This window comes from Copadichromis virginalis, linkage group LG12 (genome assembly GCF_057382275.1).
Source record: "Copadichromis virginalis isolate Kocher_CV1m ecotype Utaka linkage group LG12, C_Virginalis_male_GT1.1, whole genome shotgun sequence".
Lineage (NCBI taxonomy): Eukaryota > Metazoa > Chordata > Actinopteri > Cichliformes > Cichlidae > Copadichromis > Copadichromis virginalis.
Window position 1 is genome coordinate 16,072,936 of NC_140629.1, and position 20,179 is coordinate 16,093,114.

General features: G+C 39.8%; 2 protein-coding genes across 3 annotated transcripts in view; one reads left to right on the plus strand and one right to left on the minus strand.

The window, feature by feature from the left end:
* Window positions 1-1,137: 1,137 nt before the first annotated feature.
* LOC146696725 (uncharacterized) lies at window positions 1,138-6,003 on the minus strand. The gene is made up of 6 exons (XM_085474979.1): window positions 5,756-6,003; window positions 4,215-5,124; window positions 3,850-3,946; window positions 3,366-3,476; window positions 2,751-2,917; window positions 1,138-2,418 (listed from the first exon to the last, which is right to left on the minus strand). The coding sequence occupies exons 2-6, from the start codon at window positions 5,120-5,122 to the stop codon at window positions 1,989-1,991; spliced, it is 1,713 nt and encodes a 570-aa protein (XP_085331105.1). The 5' UTR covers window positions 5,123-5,124; window positions 5,756-6,003; the 3' UTR covers window positions 1,138-1,988.
* A 1,519-nt stretch (window positions 6,004-7,522) lies between these two features.
* Window positions 7,523-20,179, plus strand: part of LOC146696726 (tetratricopeptide repeat protein 28-like) — a 201,123-nt gene continuing 188,466 nt past the window's right edge. For both annotated transcript variants that reach the window (XM_085474980.1, XM_085474981.1), the window contains exons 1-2: window positions 7,523-7,849; window positions 10,362-10,658. In XM_085474980.1, coding sequence (XP_085331106.1) covers window positions 7,820-7,849; window positions 10,362-10,658 — 327 coding nt within the window. In that variant the 5' untranslated portion in view covers window positions 7,523-7,819. The remainder of the gene's footprint in view (window positions 7,850-10,361; window positions 10,659-20,179) is intronic.

A 20,179-nucleotide genomic window follows, 5' to 3' on the forward strand; every position in this document is an offset into this window, starting at 1 on the left:
GTGGACCTCGTAGGTTTTTATTCTGTTCAATTGGTAATTGACTGGGTTTAATTTAGTGGCCTGGAAAACAGGCCGGAGGGGTCTGGTCATTTTAACCCCCTAAGACCCGAAATCTTCCATGGCATGCATTTTTAACTTCTCTTTGATATTTGGGCCGATTGGAACCCGATGAATGTAAAAAGAAAGAATTACCAGGTTTTGTTTTTTTTTTTACCTAATTTTTGTTTCTGAGAAAAATGAGAGCCACATATGAGGACATTAATTTGAAATTTCGATAGAACAGTTGCAGTATAATGTCCTCATAACTGTATATCAGGCACTTGTTGATCAAGATATAGTATTTTGGTCTAAATAACCCAAAATGTGATGTCCACATGTGTGGACGCCAGGCTGGAGTAAAGTGTTAGAGCTATTTATACCTATGTAAACTTTTAGACACTGGTTTTTACCTGTCTTGTTTCAGAAAGGTTTAAAAGGGTAATGTCCACAGTTTATTTGTTTATTTGTTTGAATTCAACATATTTTATTAAAGTAATTGAGCTTGAACACAGAAAAAACTGAATCAAATAATCATAAAATCAAATCACTTGCACTATACTGAAGTCTAATCTACTCTGAGCTAATGCCGGTTTCCAACACTAATGATCGGGTGAAGGAGAGAGATGAGGGTGTGCATGGCCACTGGTGCTCTTATCCCTGTTCTTTGTGATACAATCCAACAGGAAAGCAGTCAAACCCTTGGACATTAGCCAAGTTAACGTTCACAAATATATACACACAGAGGAACTCTGAGCCCCAATGTCAGCATTAGCACAAACATGCCACTTCATACCAAATCTCAGTGTGAGGTCAGGTGTTAGTCTCATTCCATTATTCTGGCTATATTTTCTTACTCATTACTATTAAACTTATACTTAAGACTAACTATTAACAAAATCACACCCCAATAACTCTGTTATTACACTTTGTATTTAATCATAAAAAGGCTGGATGTTGAAACCTTTTACTTCTATTTTGTATGAGCCGGGGGTTCTCAACAGCTGATACTCTATGTCCAAAAAGTGACAGGTATCGTTTTATGGAGCAAAAAACTTAAGAGCGCATATTTTATAAATAATACCAACAATTACAAATGCAGACCTTTAATAGTAATAAGTAATCCTTTATTTATAATGCATAGCAATATAAAAATAGTAACATATGAAAATATTACAATGGGCACAGATGAATTTGTATCAAAAACAGCAACCAAGCCAAAGTAATGAATAACACACATAAATAACAACTGCTTGAGAGACCAAACAATTTCTTTTCAACTGTTCCTTGGCAGAAAGTTAAGACAGCTATTCAGCTTTAGGTTTCAATAAACAGAAGTAATGGATGCAGTCCCTTTGAAATGTCACACAAAAGTCTACTTATGCATATACTTAGCTTTAACTCTTCTCTTTTTTGTTTTGTATTCCAAAAGGTTTTCATTTTCTCCAGAGGATGTCTCTCTTTCAGTGGTTATCGACTGTTCACATTCATTTTCACAGACTGTTGGAATGTCGATGCTGGCCGAACGTTTCTTGCTAGAATACAATGGCCTAATTTTGCGTGCATTCTCTGTCGTCTTTATTTCGTACTGGCATATACTTTTGCCTACTTGTTTTGTTTTTAAGACATTTGTATGCAGTTCATCTATCATTGGAGTAATACCCTCTGGAATGAATGCCCACTGTTTAACTGTGTCTAAAACAGCATCTAGTTTTCCAACTGCATCTTCTGTGCATTTTTTGTCTGTGCTTTCAACTACAGGAGTGTCATTCAAAGTTGATAGAGGACTTTTCAGAGAGTTTTTCATTTTTTTAAAATGGCTACAAGCCACCTTCAGGCAAGCACATGTGTTATAGTGAGAGAACGTACAACAAGTGCACTGAAGTGTTTCAGCCGATGCAAAAAAACACAGATTTCCAAACAAACTTGGCATTTTTATCACTTTCAAGTCCTCACAGTGTACAAAGTAATGCCTTTCTTTCACTGCAATTCTTGCCAAGGTAGAAATGTCTGTTTCCATGTAACACTAGATGCTTGCAAAGAAGTCCTCGTAAGCCATATGTACAGTTGCAGTAGGACTCAACAGGGCAGACATCATACACCATGTCTTCTCTTGACTCAGATGGGACTTGATATGCATTAACTCCATGGCTGTTCTTGACTGTAATTTTAAGAGCCCAACCACTTTCCATCAGTCTTGAAGCAGAGTCTGAAACTTGAGACAAGGTGTCAGCAAACCTGTTTTTCATGCGGCCCACATCTTGCAGGGTTTTTATGACTGAGAAGTAGTCGTCGGCCTTCCCTAGGAGCACTTCAATCAGATCATCCAGACGCCTATTCTTGTAGCCAGATAAAAACTGGTATTTCAGGCGGTGGAAAAATCTGAAAAACAGTTATTTGAAATGATTAGTAACTGTAATTGAAGGAATTTAAAGTTTTAATCAAGACTGTATTATTTTTTTAAAAATTGGAATACCTATTGCACACGTCTTTTATAAAGGAATGCTCTGTGCCGATTTAGCTGATTTAGGCAAATCCACCTACTCTGTTTTTTGTTGTGATAACATAAAAAACGCTGCTAGAATTTAAAGGATTTGCCTAAAACCTGTTCTGGCAATGACATGACGAACCTACTCAGTTTAGCCTCTTGGATTAAAGCATAATATCTTTTTTTCAGCAATACAATTGAATGAGGTCAAAATAATAAATCATACCTTTCAATCACATTGTTTGTTTCAGAACGAGTGTGACTGAAGCGACGGCCGTAGTCACACCACATGTGGCCAATGCCTTCCCAGTGCTTCTGAAAATACTGGCACACCAAAGGGTATTGCTTAAATGTCTGGCAGAACTCTGCTGATGTGGCTTTAAAGTCGTCCTCCTAAGAGAATTGGATGCAACAGAATATATTTCAATCCATTTAACAGACCTATTGAAATCTTTAATATTATGTATTGAAGCCCTTTTCCTTTTATTGAATAACATTAAGAATTTTAAGTTATTAATAATGTGTCGTGTTTTTGTATTAAGAAGCAATTATTTCTTCCCTTACAATGGCTAAGAAGGAACACTAAACCTATAAGCATATTTGGTTTCAGCATCTGTCTGTGAAAGAATCCCACTCACAAGTTCTACTGCACAGTGGGTGACACAATGATGGTCTGCACAGCTTAAGTACTTGTTTTGATAAGCAAGATAAGAAGCCAGTTTTAGAAATTGTTTCAAAAATCTATTTTGTATCTCTCTGTAACTTTTTTTAGCAACTGAAAGTTATTATGCTCTTAGTGTAATCAAGAAATCAAAATGTGAAATAGACAAATTACACTTACAGATGTGCAAGCTTTCAGCTTACAAAAGAAAGAAATGATTTCATTTCTCTTTTGGGTGTTAGAAAGCCCATGGACCCCGGACTCTGATTTTGAAAGCCATCGATTAACAGCCTGTGAATGTAAGAGAAAAAAAGTTAATCTGGAGAGAGAGACAGAGGAGCAGCTGTACAAAAAGCATAAAAGAAAGCTGACGTCCAAAAATAACTTTGTCACTCACTGGACAAGAGGACCTGTGCATTACAGAAATCAACCAGGCAAACATATTTTTAAATGTCAAAAAGAGCTTTGGGAAGCAGCCACCAGAAGATGAGTGCACTGTGGTCTTAAATGGATGGACATAGTCACTCAACATTTTATCCCTTTATATTCATTAACCTGAGTAGGTGAATATCACAATGAGGCAAATCATGACAACAGGACCCTGTTGTAAAAATGTGTTTCAGGTGCATCTTAGACAACGTGAAAAGAAAACAATGTGGTTTACCTGCAAGACATGGTACCAGCATAGAAGGATAGCTGACTCTGGAAAAACCTTCTGCAAAGCATTTATTTCCGCAAAGTCTTTGTCAACCATAAATGCTCTACAGAAAAAAAGAAAACACTAAATGAGATTAAACAGTATGAAAATGTTTTTGCTATCTCAAAGCACCACTTCAATGCCAAATTAAACATTTCAACTCACAAGTAGATATATAAAATACTGCATACAGCCTATAGGAATAACTTTAACAACTGGAAAGGAAAGTTTTTTGCAGCCCATGCTGCAGCTATAGCATTAGATTCTGGCATGTTATAACTTTTTTGAAAAGGAATTATTTCAAAATCAATAGCTGTCAATGTATTATTTACCTCGGGGAAGTTGGGAAATGCTCACAAACTATTCCAAGAACAGTTTCCAGGGTTTTCTGACTTTCGTTGCTGACAATAGCATAGGCCACAGGGACTCCATGCCCATGATCATCTCTTACAACAAGTGTGAATAAGGGAAATGAATACTGGTTAACGCAGTGCGTGGTGTCAACAAATACTAACTGTTTTGCATAGTTCTCCATGTTTGATTTCATTACAGGTGTCTGCAAAACAATCATTAGTTCTTGGTCAGATGTGTATGGTTGATAGAAGAGAACATGTTCTTGATGTTTTCCATTAAGTAAGGTATGTACACTTTGACTGTCTCCACAGTTAAAGTGCTTCTTCCTCATCATGCAGGTTCTAACACTGTCAATGTCACGTGGTGTGACAAAATGCTCTCTGTTGTGAAGATCTCTGTGTCCATGTTCTTTGGCCCATTTATGACATTCGGTTAGTATGATGGCTGGCTTAGTTCCAAGGGAAAGCAGTTCCTCAATCTTCCTCCTCAAATCACTGGAAATATTGTTGAAATGTGCGTCTTTTGGGTCCGAAGGATCATGCCCATCATGCTTATCATATGTACGCTGCACGATGACTGTGTGGTCTTTCCAACATTTGAGTACTTTAAATGAAACATAGGCCTTACAGCCCACTGCTCTGTAGCTGTTTCGACTTTTTTCCCCAGCTCTGATGCAGTTGAATTTGTAATAGTCTCTTTTCCTGTCTTTACCTGAGGCAACATTTAAACATTTATAATGTCCATGAAGGGTTAATGAGTTCAATTTTTCTAACACAACACTGAATGGGTCCTCCTGGCATTGTGACACATGCACACAAAGTTGTGTGTCTTTTCCAGTTCTTTTTTTTTCGTCATTCAGAACACTTCTTCTAATTATGTCGTCCATTTCTGGTGGAAAAATAACGAAGGTTTAATTAGTCAATATTCATTAATTCATTTTAACTTGTTGTGGGGTTTTTTGCAATACAATGTAAATATTAAATATAATATTAAAAAAAATATATATATATAAAATAATATAAAACAAACAGGGGCTAAAAGAAGCTAAACTTTCATATGGTATGTCTCTGGCAACTTTAACATGATGTCCCAGGGACAACATTTACGCGATGTCCCAGGGACAACATTTACGCGATGTCCCAGGGACAACATCTACGCGATGTACCAGGACAAATTTGTAAATTTCTGGATTACTGTTAATCTCCATAGAATCAAGAACTCATGTCCAGTTTCACAGCTATGGACCAGTTAATTATGTTTCCAGGTGATAGTTTGATTCATAGATTCAGCACACAACCATAAGTCTAGGCCTTTTAGTCCAGATTCTCTTCACTTATGTTTGTAAAATGATCAGGGGAGCTACTGCAATTTTGCCTGACCCAACCCCCGGGCCACGAAACACCCAAAAAGTTGGGGAACGCTGGTCTAGAGAACACTGGTTAGCTAATGCTGTCGTCAAGTAGCCTATCGCTAGCAAACAAACAGCAAGCCAAGTGAGGAACATATGTATAATGCTTACCGTTTATTAAAGGAAAGTATCCTAAATTGACTTCAAATTCGGCGGACAGGCGAATTGACTTCAAATTCGGCGGACAGGCGGCGGTTTTTCGCTTCTTCACTTGTATTTCGAAATACTCGAAGGCGGGTATTTCGAAGTCGCAAAGGAATGACGTCACAAGAAGGTGATTGGTCACTTGCAATGTTGAACCTGGAACAACATTAATTATGATGATGTGGGAACAATGCTGACACGAGGAAATCAGATCGTCCTGCCAAACACACTGCCAGTGTAGTAAAAACAGCATGAAGAACTATTTTAGATTACTCAAGCTTGTCTAAGAGAGTTATGTTAGAGAATAAATGTGGGCATACCAAATATTGATTACCAAGTGCGCTACAATTGTAAAAAGTCTCTTTATACCTTATATACTGCATCTCCATGTCTTTTTTTCAATGTTTCAATAAATCGCTCCATTTATTTCCTATTTTCTTAGCAAACGATAAAGAAATGGGTAGCTCAACACTTTTTCACCTTACTGCAACTTTTAATTTATACTCAAAACTGAGCAAGATTCAAACTCCAAGCTTTTAAGAAATCAAGAATGCAAAAATGTTTAGTTAGGACAACACAGCAATGGTAGTTTTTACAACAGCTAACACGAATATTTCTTTTTGAGTGAAAAGGATTAAAAACTTTTTAAAGGCCTAAAGCTTCTCTGTGAAGGATTGTTACACCATCTGTTGGTGAGGAATTGCACATAATGAATTAATTACTTAAAAGTCCTATTTTAGTTTCAGTCTTTATGAGAATATATCTAAGCCACAGATCTGATTGGAAAAAAAAGAATCTAAAAAGTAGCCTTCGTGATGCGATTGTTAAGTTAATTTGCTCATGTGAAGAGTGCAACGTCAAAGCTTTATATTTATTTCCTCATAGTCCACACTAATAAGTGAAAATTTACCCATATGTTCATATAATAATTTCAAGCCCTAGATTTAAAAATGTAACATAATATCTCAATGCTACACTGCACTGATACTAAAACAAGTATTAGAAAAATGTGTTACAACTTCATCTGCAAGGCTTTTGGATTCATGCATCCAATAAACAAAAATCGATATTTGATGATTGCAAACAAAAACTGTGTGAACTTCATCATCAACGCCATCTCTGGAAAACAGGGAATAGTATTGTTACACAGGTAAACCCAGCTTCGCCACCTGATTGTGTCTGACCTGATATAGGGGTGTTGCTTTTAAAATGACTAGCTACAGCTGTATTATTGAGTGTTAAGAAACATTTTTATTTGTGGTTATAGTTTATTGAGTTGTGACTGAGTGGGTTCAGATACAGGGTTATAGGGGTTAACCTAGGTAGGCCTCGCATGCAGTAATGGTTATATTTTTGTTGGCTTTTTAATGGCATTATCTGATCAGCGCCTCACTGTCTATTATTACATTATTTACATGTCAGCATAACCCCAACAGTCAAATGGCAAATAAACAGTTCAAACCGATTTCCCAATCCACGTGGCCCTACACGGAAGTCCCAACAATATGACCTGAAGGGAGTGCCTCTGGTGACTGCACAAGGTGAATGCATATTTACCCTCCCCGGTCTACAGCAGAACTTTACCGGCCTCACCAAAAAAAAAAAAAAAAAAAAAAAAAAAAACCCGACACATTTGATTTTAGTTCTACTATGTAAATGCCCCCCTAAAAATGTCCCAAGTAACACATTATTATCTGGATTTTTCTTCCCCCGTCTCCTGCAGATCTCCCTGCCTCTCTGTGCGCAGCAGCGCTCAGAAAATCCGCTATGGCAACAGGGGGAAAAAAGACAAGAAAAAAAAAGAAAAAAGGAAAAGATTTGACAACATGGCGCACTTTCCTTGAGAAAAAAAGTTTCTCCTGAACAGCCACACAGCTCCGTTTTTCAGCCTTTCCTCGCACTTTGTCAACTCTTTCGCTGCAACGTGGACTTTTTTGGCGACGCTTGGAAGAGTTCTCGTTGCGTAAACAGTCACAAAGTCAACAAAGAGTGTGATGGGATGAGAGCGATAACCCGTCGCAGGCAAACGGGATGGAGAAGCAAGCGACTCTGAAAGAAAAGGTAAATTATATGTATTAAAAAAAAACCTAAAACGACTCTTTCGTAGGCTGTCATGCCAGCTGTCATTTTCCAACTTGTTGGTATTTTATTGCCCCCGGATTACTTTTTTACTCCGCGTCCTGGACAGGAAATACCAAATGACCATTCTGTGAAAACCTCGTAAAAGACCTCTATCGATTTTCCAGTCATGCATACAGCACTGTTCTGCACACTGGATGTGTGGGCTGTCCCAGTGCACATAATAACCAGCGTAAATCTGATTTGAATATCGCTCGATTCCAACATTAACTTGGAGCACATTTATTTCGTTTTTGCACGAACAGAAGACTTTACAGTGGCAGAGAGTTTCTGTGTATTAACGAGAGCAAATCCACACAGTTCCTCCAGGAGAACTGTGACCATCCTGCAGTCTGGACTACATTACAGTAGGAGAGATAAGTTGCTTTCCCTATCTCTGTCTCCTTATGATTACGTTGTTAGGGTGTCCTCTGTATTGATGTAGGCTTTCATTATCTCTCACTCTCCACCCTTCCTGCCCAGTGCTGCCCACATGCAGTGGGCAGCCCCCCCTCTGTATGTTGTAGCAGATTAGACAGCAGAGAGCGGACTTTTCTGTCAAAACCTGCATTCTCTTGGGCCTTGGAAGCACTAATCCATAATAGATGCCTCTCCTGCCTCTCCTTTGGGAGCAAACCTTTGAATGTCAGGCTTGGCGATAGTGTTGGTTGTGTTGCAGATGTCACAAACTCAGCCTGTTTGTGTGTTTCTGAAAGGTGAGCTATGGTTTAAATGTATTTATATACACACACACAAAAAGAAAGACAAAGAAGAAGAAAAAATCTTTAAAAACCTCCAGAGGTTTACCGTACACGGATTTATCAAACCTCAGGTGCTGAATTTGCTCTTAGAGGTGCAATAGAAAAACGAGATGCCCCCCCCACACACACACACATATAAAACCATGATCTTTTCTCTGTTGTCATGTGATACAAAAGGTTATTTAACGGTTGTCATAGAAGCACTCTTTTTTTTCTGCTGCTTCTACTCCCTGGGCCTCTGGAAGTAATTACCAAGCCAGCCCTATCCCAGAATTCAGTCCGAGGAGGTGTGGTGAGAAAGAGGTATAATGGAAGCAAGCCCAAAAGCCAGGCAGCCCGAGATGAATTTCATGATTCAGTAATACTCAGCCAGCCGTCCCTGTTAAACGGACACGACGCTCTCCTACTTACTGTAATCAATCAGATGCTTACCGGTTTGTTGCAGTTAGTAAGATCTGAGTCAGTACAGTTGGTCTTCCTGCTGTTTTAGTGCAAGAGTGGAAAATAAAGAGGGACAGGGAGAAAGCCTTGCACTAACACATATATTATATTTGCTGTGGTAGGAAATTTTGCAGTGCAGTGAAGACGTCTTTATTAGGCTGAACGTCACAGTGATGTTGTTCTTTAAACCGCTATGTGTAACGCTGTAATAAAAAAGTGTGCAAGAAGAACAGCTGTGGACTCTGGGAAGTTGAAGATAAAAGGTTACTTGGTAATGAGTGACATCATGACAAACTGTGCTTTCATTTAAAGTTAACACATGTGCAGAAATAATTAAAGTTTGCAGCTAAAGACAGAAAATGTTGTCTGCAATGGTTTTGCACAGCTCTGATTGTTTTATGCAACCTTTATTTAAACTGTAAAAACAACAGATGCCTTATAAAGTGTTTTACTTTGGCCCTCATGCTGTGTCAACTTTTGACTTGAGTCATATTGCAGCAACACATCTGCAAGAGTTGAAGCTGCACTATTTACATACTACCAGGATCACAACCTCGCAACACATGACACAGCAGGAAGAATCACAGACAGCAGTTTCTCCAGAGGCCATATCGCTAAGCTAGCATGCACAAAAATGAGGCTCCGAGCCTCACTTGCAATTCAGCTGGCAGTAATGTTCTAAATTGCACCCGTGTCCTGATGTGACACGTCAAAATATCTGCCGTGAAAAGGGCTTATTGAGCTCAAATACCACAGCACATGCATTTTATTTTGGCACACAGGAGTTTGGCATAGACTCTGGGTCATGCACTCTTTCAAAAACACCCTGCTTCATATTCATTTCATTCATTAACGGTCCCTTGTGCTTCAGGTGCATGTTCTCAGTGCTGCAGTGGTAGCAGTGGGCAGCAGACATTTTTGGCATGTTGCAGAAGCAAAAGCACAGGTGTAATTGATCACAATAAAAATGACTGTGTTCCATTTAAATGAGCCACTTCCAAGGTCCTTTTAGTGTGCGTGTTGGCTCACTGTCGTGGCCTTGCAGGACACTTAATGGAACTGAGCCATCATTAATGAAATTTGCTTCACTTGTGTTTTTCCGACTATGACAGCTTAAAATATCGGCCTTGGAAAAACACTCACCGAGGTCTCTGCTTAATGGAATTCCTCTTGGTTAAGTGTTGTGTGTTGTGAGGTTTTTTTTCAGTCAGACTGATCAAAGCTCTCCGGCTGCTCCCTGTCCTTTTCTCCAGTTTTCAATCTTCGGTTCTCGGACAGCGGGCAGACCTATCCGGTGCGTTGGAGACGACGGGGCCAGGTACGGTCTGAGCAAAGCTGAGTTCATGGAGAAAGTGCAGCAGAGCAATGAGGCGTGTCAGCGAGGTGACTTTCAGGCAGCCGTTCATTTGTACAGTGATGCACTGCAGGTCGACTCACAGAACTGCATCCTGTACAGTAACCGTTCAGCGGCTTTTCTCAAATTGGGCCAACACCAAGCAGCTCTGGAAGATGCTGAGAAAGCTTGTGAGCTTAATCCCAAGTGGCCAAAGGTAAGTGCACCTCAACAGCCTAAAAAGCTGTGGATTCTCAGAACGAGGGGCTTTTTTAATTTTATTTATTGCAAAATAAAACAACATAAGAAGTGAACTAAACAACTGTTCACGCTACATCTCCCATTTTATGTTTTTTAATAGAAATCATTGACTAGCGCACAAATAGAGTGTCATCGCCACGAATGTCAAAGGTTAAATCTAAACTGGGTTATCTAAGCGGCACAGATTGAAATGTGTCACGTGCCAAATGTGCTTCTTAAAAAACATCTTTTTATAAAAACTGCTGGCAGCAGAGGCAGCTTTTTCAGCGCAGCTGGTAATGAAGTAGCCACATAGTTATATTTTCATTGCATTGCTGTCTTTGCTCACATAAATGAGATCATTTATCTTTAGTTTAAAGTGTATCAAATCCCCATCACGTTTCCACTCCTTCAGTTTCAACCTTGTGGCTTCTGATCAATACAAACTTTTCTGGGGTCTTGTCTTTGATCTTGTCCAAGCCACGTGGACTAACCTGCTATAGATTTCACATTACTCAGCCACAGAGATCACTAGCAGACCAATTCCTCTCAGTGATAGAAATGCATCGATTTCGTGATTTAGCACGCAGAGATACTTTTGTCTCTCCAGCGAGAGATTGATGATAATGTGGTAGAGTGGTATTGATGATAATTTGTCGCTACCAATGATGCATCAGCGGCCACCTCTTCTTTGATCTGAGGTTGTGCGTCTTCGTTTGCTCAGGTAGGTTTCCTCCTCTGTGAAAGTGTGTCATTGCAGTGAGAGCTGACACTGTCACTTCTTATTATGTCGGTAACGTGTGCGTCCTGTCCCATTGTCTGTGGACTTTGAGTACAGCCTTAAACACACCTATTGTTTACTGTAGCTTTTTATACTTCTGTTGTTGTGATCGTGTGCTCCGGCTAGTCCGATATATTTCACTTGATATTATAAATTTCTGTAACAGTAGTCTTGACTTTATGGTGTCACTTTTCTCTCTTGCATCTCGTACAGTGGGAGAAATTTCACAGAACCTCTGAGGCCTTTGAGACCAAACTATAATTGAAAATCACTGCCAAAATCGTTCGCCTCCTTTTTACACGCTATCCAAGTACAATGAACTCTTTGTGGTCTGACTTGGGGGATGGTTCGCTTAATCTGTGTAGCTCTGCTCAGCCTGGATTTACTGCCATTTGACAGTTTTCACTCTCGTGCCCGGGCTTTTGTTCATCGTGATGTTGATGTATAATTTGACCCCTGTGTCTTAGTTTGCAACAGGAAACAAAGGGATTTATGTCAATGTATTAAAAATTACACAATATTGCTTTGCAGAAATTAAATCTCTCGACTCACCACTAGGGGGCAGTCTCGTCAAACCGAAATAGATTTTCAAGGGGTTTTTTTTATGTGCAGAACAAAACAGCAGCCACTTTAATTTCCTTGATGCTTTTTTTCTGTCCTCTGAATTAGTGTGTTTAATAAAAGATTAAGGTAGAGCATTTGTGAAAGCAAACTTTCCTGCATGAAAAATGTATAGGTTGATGTTTTGATACATTAAAAAAGAATTTAGCCTCTTTTACTCACGTTTTTTTAATCCACTCTGCTGATTATGAATGAATAGTTGTACAAATTACAACTCATGATTCAAAGAAAAGATTCGTAATATCTGCCTTGACACTCATGGTGTTGGCCTCTGGGAAAGAAGGGCTTGGTGGAGTGCAGTCTATCTGCTGTGGCTCGATGTTTGATGAAAGAACAGGGATTAAATCACAGGAGTGTGCTGGCATTCAGATCCTGTGTGAGTACATAATATCATCAATCATACCTCCCTATGACTGCACTTCTGCACTGGCCCATCAAACGGTGACAGGCGTGGTTTTGCTGCCCCGAGCCCCGCGCTGCAGCCCACCCTCCTGAAGCCCACAGCCAGCCTGTGAAGGAGCTCCCTGTCTAATCTGTCAGCTTTCCTTGCTGTAACTGCCAGAAAACACATTCTGAAAGAAGAAAGAAAATGTGGGGTTTAATGGCCCAAGACAGCTTTAGGCCCTTTGTACCTCTCCCTCTTACTGAATATAAAAAGCTTAAATGAGAACAAAATAGGGTGCCATTTCGTAGACACGGGGCTCACGCGTTGTGTCTGCGCACATTTTTAATCTGCAGCCAGTGATGGAGGGAAACTGCGGCGTACAATGGCGTGTCTTTTGCTGTGCATTATTGATATGGAAGAACAAAGGGAATGATAGTCTTGCAAACTTTTTGATCGACACGCCGAGTGTGTGGCATCACCGTAAGATGGCAAACCTTTCGGCATCTGCTCGCAGTGAGCGTTTTGTGATCCTTTTCTGCGCCTCAAGTGTCTTTTCGCGACTGAGAGGACAATGCTCTTTTCTAGATGGAAATCCGTTGCTGCTCTTCTCCTCCATCTGCTCTCCCCCTCTCAGCACTGCTGTTCCAGTGACATGTTAAACAAACAGGCCTTTCTGTCATCACTCCTATTCTCCTACTTGAGCGCTGACAGGAGAGTTCCTGGGGACCCAGAAGACAACTGGCACCGAAGTATCAGGGGAAACATCTCTATCATTTGCATATCTTCTGATTACAGGTTATGATGGCACTTGTCATGGGTATTCCGTCTCTTCAAATCTTTATTGCCAAAGTTGCAGATTACACCCACTCATAATGGTGGTGAAAAACCATCAAGCCTCATTTTTCACACAAGGCTGCCACACTTCTTCTTTTTTTTTTTTTTTAAAACACATTTATTTCAATCCATTTTTCTTCTTCAGCAGCTTAAAATGTCCATTTATGTCCCAATAGAGAGGCCTTGGGTTTAACTGAGACAATGAGTGTTTGCAATGGAAAAGGTCATGGTGTGTGGAGTGCTGAAAGGGGACTTTAATTACAGCAGCACCATATCCAGTAAATGCGTAAGGAGTGGATGCTGACACCCTGATGGAGCATAAAGCTTCTGTTTCCTGCGGCGTTGGGTGATGACACGGGAGTTTGCTGTCACAGGAAGAAAGGCATTGTGTGTGTGTGCGTATGATTTGAAGACCTCATCTTTTGCCACTCTCAGCGGTGCTCTACTTTTCATGTGGATGAAAACCACTGGGGTGTAATGCTTCCCTGTTGGTATGACTGTCCGTTAAAGCAGCTCTCATCTAATCTCGGTGTGTGTACAGAATAAAGAAACTAGCTTTTGATATCACGGGGAGAGTTGTCACAGCTCTCGTGCTTTTCTTTGTGCTTTCATTCACACCACCTGTAATGTGGATTTAATTGCATCTTGGTTACTGGTGCTGTTATTTTCATGCTGATTAATGGACTAAAGCTTCTGTAAGCTGGCAAAAGTCTTTTGAAATAATGTGTGAGTCTATGTTTGAAGAGCAGAGAAGGTTTTTGTCATAGTGCAGGAAGATTACAATATGGTATGCGTGGATTCATTAAAGAAACTCAGTTTGTCTACATTTGAATGCCGTTCTGCTCAGTAGCCTTTTTGGGGTCTCACTGGCTGGATGACTCAATCAGTCAGTTTGCGTGTTATCCACACTGAATTATGTCAACAAGGAGTTTTTGGATGGCCTTCTGGTTTCAGTGGAAATGACTGGTTTGTCAGCACTATCATAATGTTGGTGATTGTGGCTTTGAGTGACATTTCTCTGCTGTCGAATGGCTCTGCATGAGATTTGGCACTGCCCTCTGTAGGATGGAATATAATATTTTCGGTGACTTTTTCCTTAGCTGTAAATGCTTATTTGGTTAAAGCATTTAGGTTCATGGATACATGCCTTAAAAAAAGTTAATGATACACCATCAGCTCAGGATCAGTTGCCGATTTATTGGCCAGGCATCGGAACCCGCCTTGTTTTGACTGATAAGATGAGATTCGCTCATGCCAGTGGCCGGTGTTTATCTGTTGTGCCACATCAATTTTGGACTTGTTAAATGTTCAAAGACTGTGTGAAGAAGAGCTGAAAGTTGTTAAAGCTGTTCAATTATTTTCTATGATGGAGCTTCTCTGGTGCAAACAGGGAAATAAACAACAAGAACATCATAAACAAAACTGGCATCTTTGGCTGCGTGTATCTGTATGGATTCTTAGTTATTAAAACATGGACAAACAAGCATGGAAATGCAGTATATAAGAGAAAAACAGACTTGGTGCAATTATAAAGACCTTGAAAATCTGTATTTGCTATGACCACCTTTATTCTTCAACACAGCCTGAAGTCTCTTAGGCAAACTTTTGTGTTATTTGTCTTGTAGTCATCTCCAGGCTTCTTGAAGGACACTGAATGTAAGTTTTGGGCTCTTTGAGAACCATCTTGGTGCAAAATAGTATTTATTCCTGTCAAACTGTGTTATCTTTGGCTTTTTTCAAAGATTCAACAAATAAAAATATGAACAAACGATGTTTTTTTGCAACATGCTGCTAGTAACAAAATGCCCAAAGATTCAAATTAAAATTGATCCTTTGCTAAGTTGCTGTTGTTGTTGTTGTTATGTGTAAACACAACACTTTTCACCCCCTGAGTTAGATGCATTTTTAATGCTTAAATGATTCATAAACAACGACAAAAACATGCCTCTGATAAGGGTCGGCTACAGGGACTGAACCGAAAATGAGTCAATATGTAAAGAAGCCAACGTCCCGAGAAAAGATGAAAGATCTTTAGAAAGCCCGAAGAATAAAATCATAGAAAAGTCGGGCTCCTTGGAATCAAAATATAAAGAAATGAGGGTTCACTCAAGACCTTTGATCAATACTTTAAAATATCAAAAACCTAAAAATGCAATTAGGATATGCCGTTATTTTAAGATAATTAATATAAGTGTATTGCACAGGTGAGTTTGCTCATATACTGTACTGGATCACCCCACAAACTGCCTGCAAAATGTAAGTAGAAGAATGAAATGTAAAAATAAATGCTAAATTCTGATCTTCACTCGGATGCCACGCTGTGTGTGAATTAATATTAAAAATATCCTTTGATGCATATTTATGGTTAGCGTGAGCTGGTTTGATTTGAAGAAACAGAGGACATCAACCTGCATACCTTCCCAAAGTTATGAATAAATAATTATACGATATGAATGCCTCTAGTTAGTCCTGAGAATACCAATAGACAGCAGAGACTCATTATACTGTGCACCATGTTGTCAGATTATTGAGTTATAGAGAAACATGGGGCAGATGATCTCATCTAAAGCAGCATATCTGTTAGAAGATCCCGCTGCAGTGACGAGGCACACTTCATGATTGTAACTGTTTGATTTAATTAGTGCGAATTTTCAGAGGTTGCAGAAAGAGCTCCGACATTTATAATTGAATACGGGGTAAGAATGAAGGAGGAATTTCATATCTACTGAAAAGTCAGGAAAAATGTCCAAAAATGTTAGAAAAAGTTCGAATGAGCGTGTTAGAGGTTTTATGACTTCATGCCACTGTTGTGTTGTTTTTTTTTTTTTGTTGTTTTTTTGGAATAGGCGTTGGTAATCTTCAATTGTATCACAGTATGCGCAATTTCCCCGCTGCCTCTCATCATCAGGAGGTGCAATCAGGTTACAAAAAAGGGAAAAAGAGAAATCTTCCAGCCAGCTTCCTCTCTCCCACTCTTATTTTCCACTTACCATGGAGAGAGTAGCGCTATGAACCACTAATAAGAGGGTTCCGTTTCGCTTCTACCCAGCCGAGGGTTGACCTAATGAACAAATCAAATGAATGGCATATAATTATAGGCCAGGGAGGCCGGGACGGACAGAGGGTTGGCGCTAGTGGGCACAAACCTGAAATTATTTGTCTGGAAAATCTGTGAAATAAGCGGGAGCAGTTAAATTCTGACTTTTTCCTTTAGAAGGCCGCTGCGGCTAAGCAGTACAGCACATATGCACCGTGATGGAGGGAAAGTGACCACACACACAAACACACACACACATGTCGGCTGTTTTAATTTCAGCAGCACGTCCTTGGCAGCTGTGTCATTCTTTACGCAGATGAGCTGGAACTTGTACTTACTTACTTGTGTTGCTCCCTCTTACGTGGTATCCACAACACTGTTGCTTCATTGCTACTCATTTTACAAAAAGATGCTTCTTTCTCAAGTCAGCCCATCTTCTTTCCCATGAGCTACTATTTAGTAAGCATGCAACAAAATTTGCTTGAGCTACGACATTGTTATGAATCTGATGGATGCTACTTGCATCCCAAATCTCATTCTCCTCTTTCAGGCTGACAACTCGCTCAAAATTGAACGCATAAACATCGAGCACATCCTGTTAGAACCAGCTCACATCCTCCGTCTGCAGCTTTGTCACGACACGTAAATTAGATCTGTAATATGAGTGATAGAAGATATATCCAGGCTTGCTCATATGCTTATTTGATAGTTGATGTTCTGTTTAGCAGCTTTTTCCTCCCCCCCCCCCCCCCCCCCTTTTTTTTTTTTTTAAATTTACAGTTTGTCAGAGTCTTTCCAAATCCTGCTTAGCTGGGTTGCCGTGATGGTGGCCAAGTGGTTTTCCTCTCTGCCACCCAGGCTCCACACCAAATTGTAGTGTTTAGTAAAATTTAATCTGCTTTAAAGAAACACCAGCTGTTTAAAAAAAAAAAAGGAGGAAATTTAGCATATCTCGTGTGTGTTCTTTATACTAACCACAGGATCTGTACACTATATATCATTATCGCTGGAACTTGCAAAGTTCACAAAGGCAGGCTTTCAGTTTTCAGTGGAGCTTTTCAGGGTGATGTAATTTAGTTTGATATGTGGGTGATGATGACCTCCCTCTCACCCCACAGCTGCCTGTCTCCACACTGTCCAGGGGGCAGAGATGAGTCAGAGCTGGGAGCTGATTTCACTCTGATGATAATCTGCCGGGCCCTATCGACACACCATCAGCACCTACTAACTGCTTTACAGAAATGTCATTTTCACAAATTTCGAGTGTACTCTCTGTGGGTTTTATTCTTTTGGATTTGCTCAGAGCTTTTAATTCAACTCAGTTTTATTTATATAACAGAAATTCACAACAATAGTTGCCTCAGTATGGTTTATATTGTAAAGTAAAGACCCTACAATGTCAGGAAAAACACCCCAATAAATGCATGACCTCCTTTTTCATTTTCAGCATCACTCTGAGACAGGATGTTCCTAATTTTAGAGCTATTGGGTAAATGAATGAAAGGAGTCCTACATATCATGTGCATGCTGAAGGACATATCCTAATCAAGAATGAGTCAAAGATTCCTCACAGTTTTACTGGAGACCTAGGTAGTGCCATTTAAATACATTTCTAGGACTGTAACCTCAGTTTTGACTGGATTTAGAGGTAAATTATAGGTAATCCAGGTCTTTACAACACATGCCTGCAGTTTTAATTAACTCATCTTGCTTAATAAATAAATAAAGCTGGGTGTCATCTGCATAGTAATGGAAATGTATGCAGTGTTTTCTAATAATAATTCCTAAGGGAAGCTTGTATAATGTATAATGTATAATGTCCCAGCACAGAACCCTGTGGAACGCCATAACTAACTTTAGTGTGTGAAGAAGACTCCCCATTTACATGAACAATATGAACAACAGCATCCTCTAACCTCTGTAATAAAATACTGCGGTCGACAGTATTTAATGCTGCACTGAGGTCTAGCAACACAAGAAGAAGGATGAGTCCACCGTTTGAGGCCTTAAGCAGATCATTTGTAACCTTTCCTTACACTGTTTTTGTACTGCGATGCGCTCTGAAATCTTCAAATAAACGATGCCTCCTCAGATGATCAGTTAGCTGCTTTACTGCTACTCTTTCAAGAATTCTTGAGATAAAAGGAAGGTTAGAAATTATTCAATGATTAGTTAATACAGCTGGATCAAGTAAGACCGTTTAAAGTAATGGTTTAATTCCAGCCACCTTTGATACACAGCTTTATACAGGACTTCATTTTTATAGAGTAATGAACATTTTTTCCAGGCCAAAGGAAGCTCTTCTAAATGAGTGCAATGCCATTTCCTCTTCAGCCTACGTGTTATCTTCTTTAAGATGCTCATTTATACTATTGAGTCAAGCACGGCTGATTTGTCTTGTTTCTTTAGAAGGCCACAGAGTCGTACGCAGTGAGGATGTAACACTATGAAGAAAATAATCGACCTCTGTGGGAGTAGAATTCATGTAGCTGGTCTTCTCTTTGCTGGCCACAGTGTGTGTTTTAGTTTAACAAAAATCTTTCTTTGTCGTTAACCATTTTGCAGATAAGCTATTTGAAAATTAAAAGCAGCGGTTTCTTTGTCCCAAAGGAAATACAGCATGTCAGCCTAGGTAAGCTCCTCAAATAAGAAACTTTCAATCATGTTAAAGATTTTCTGCGCCCTCAGAATGCTTTTTCACCTCCGAATGCACAAATTGATTACCAGCTTAATAGCTTTTCGCCTGCTATTACATGGGAAGAAATGTCAAAAGAGCCAGAGAAAACCAGCTCGTTGCCATGCTCGTGGCATACCAGTCTGCACCTGATAGTGGATCAGCTTTACAACACTGAGGAAATGAGAAAAACAATTGCACCCTGCTCCTGGCGCACAACCCCTAGGGTTGCACGGATGCTCTTTTTTTTTTCTCGCAGGGATTCGTCTCATAAGCAGCTGCATATTGTAGTACGCTGGCCCCTCCTACTTGGAAGCTAAGCAAGGCTCAGGCCTCAAGACCTGGATGTCTCCAGAATTAGCTCAGCCTGTCTCTGCTGCAGGGAGGAAGCGCTCCCATTGGGGAAATGGGGTAGAGCAGAGAGCAACCTGCAAGCAGCCCATTACACCGCATAAGCATGGCAAGATGAATAGCAGAGCTGAGAGGCTTCCTGGTCCTCTTGCCTTCACTTCTGAACTTTAGGTGACTGAAACACTCGTTTTTTTTCTCTTGTGTCAGATCCAGCAGAAAAAAGAAGAAAAAAAACCGTCTTTCTGCTCATGCATAACATCACTAAAGCATTGTGTTATAGTACACTGCCTGGGTTTGGGTTGTACTTACATCCTAGTGGAAATGAATCCTCGTCTAGCCTGCGGTCTGTTTCATGGAGCACCTTTTCGTGATGTAACGTCCTTCCATGAGTCATACGCCCTGTTTCCTCCCAGTGAAATAAATGGGCAGGGATAAAGGTGCCACTAATGTTGTTCTCAGGTGGCAGACTGGCCTTTTTGGAAAGACGTACTGCAGTGGTGTGAGAAAGTCAGCACCAAAATAGTGCTTACATGAAAGTAATGAATCATGTGTACATTTAGGTGTGTGTCAGACTTGTCCTGAAAGACTTCTCTGTTCAGTTTATTGCAGAAACTTTGCCATTATCCAGTTAGCTTGCTGTTTCTTATTCTAATAAGAAACGGAAAACTTTAGGAACACTTTAATGTAATATAATGTTTCTTTTTTTATATACCTGTAATTACAAAAACCATAGGGAATTGCATTATTGTTTACACTTGCTGAAATAAGGCACCCAAATGCATTCTGAATATTATTTGAGAAATGCTCCACTCAAA

What these genes read in the sequence shown, in the direction of transcription:
- LOC146696725 (XM_085474979.1), bottom strand. Translation starts at nt 5,122, where the DNA reads ATGGACGACATAATTAGAAGAAGTGTTCTGAATGACGAAAAAAAAAGA. An exon ending in AGCTGAAAGCTTGCACATCT is followed by an intron (nt 2,918 to 3,365) that starts GTAAGTGTAATT and finishes CAATTCTCTTAG; the next exon opens with GAGGACGACTTTAAAGCCAC. An exon ending in ACAAACAATGTGATTGAAAG is followed by an intron (nt 2,419 to 2,750) that starts GTATGATTTATT and finishes ACTGTTTTTCAG; the next exon opens with ATTTTTCCACCGCCTGAAAT.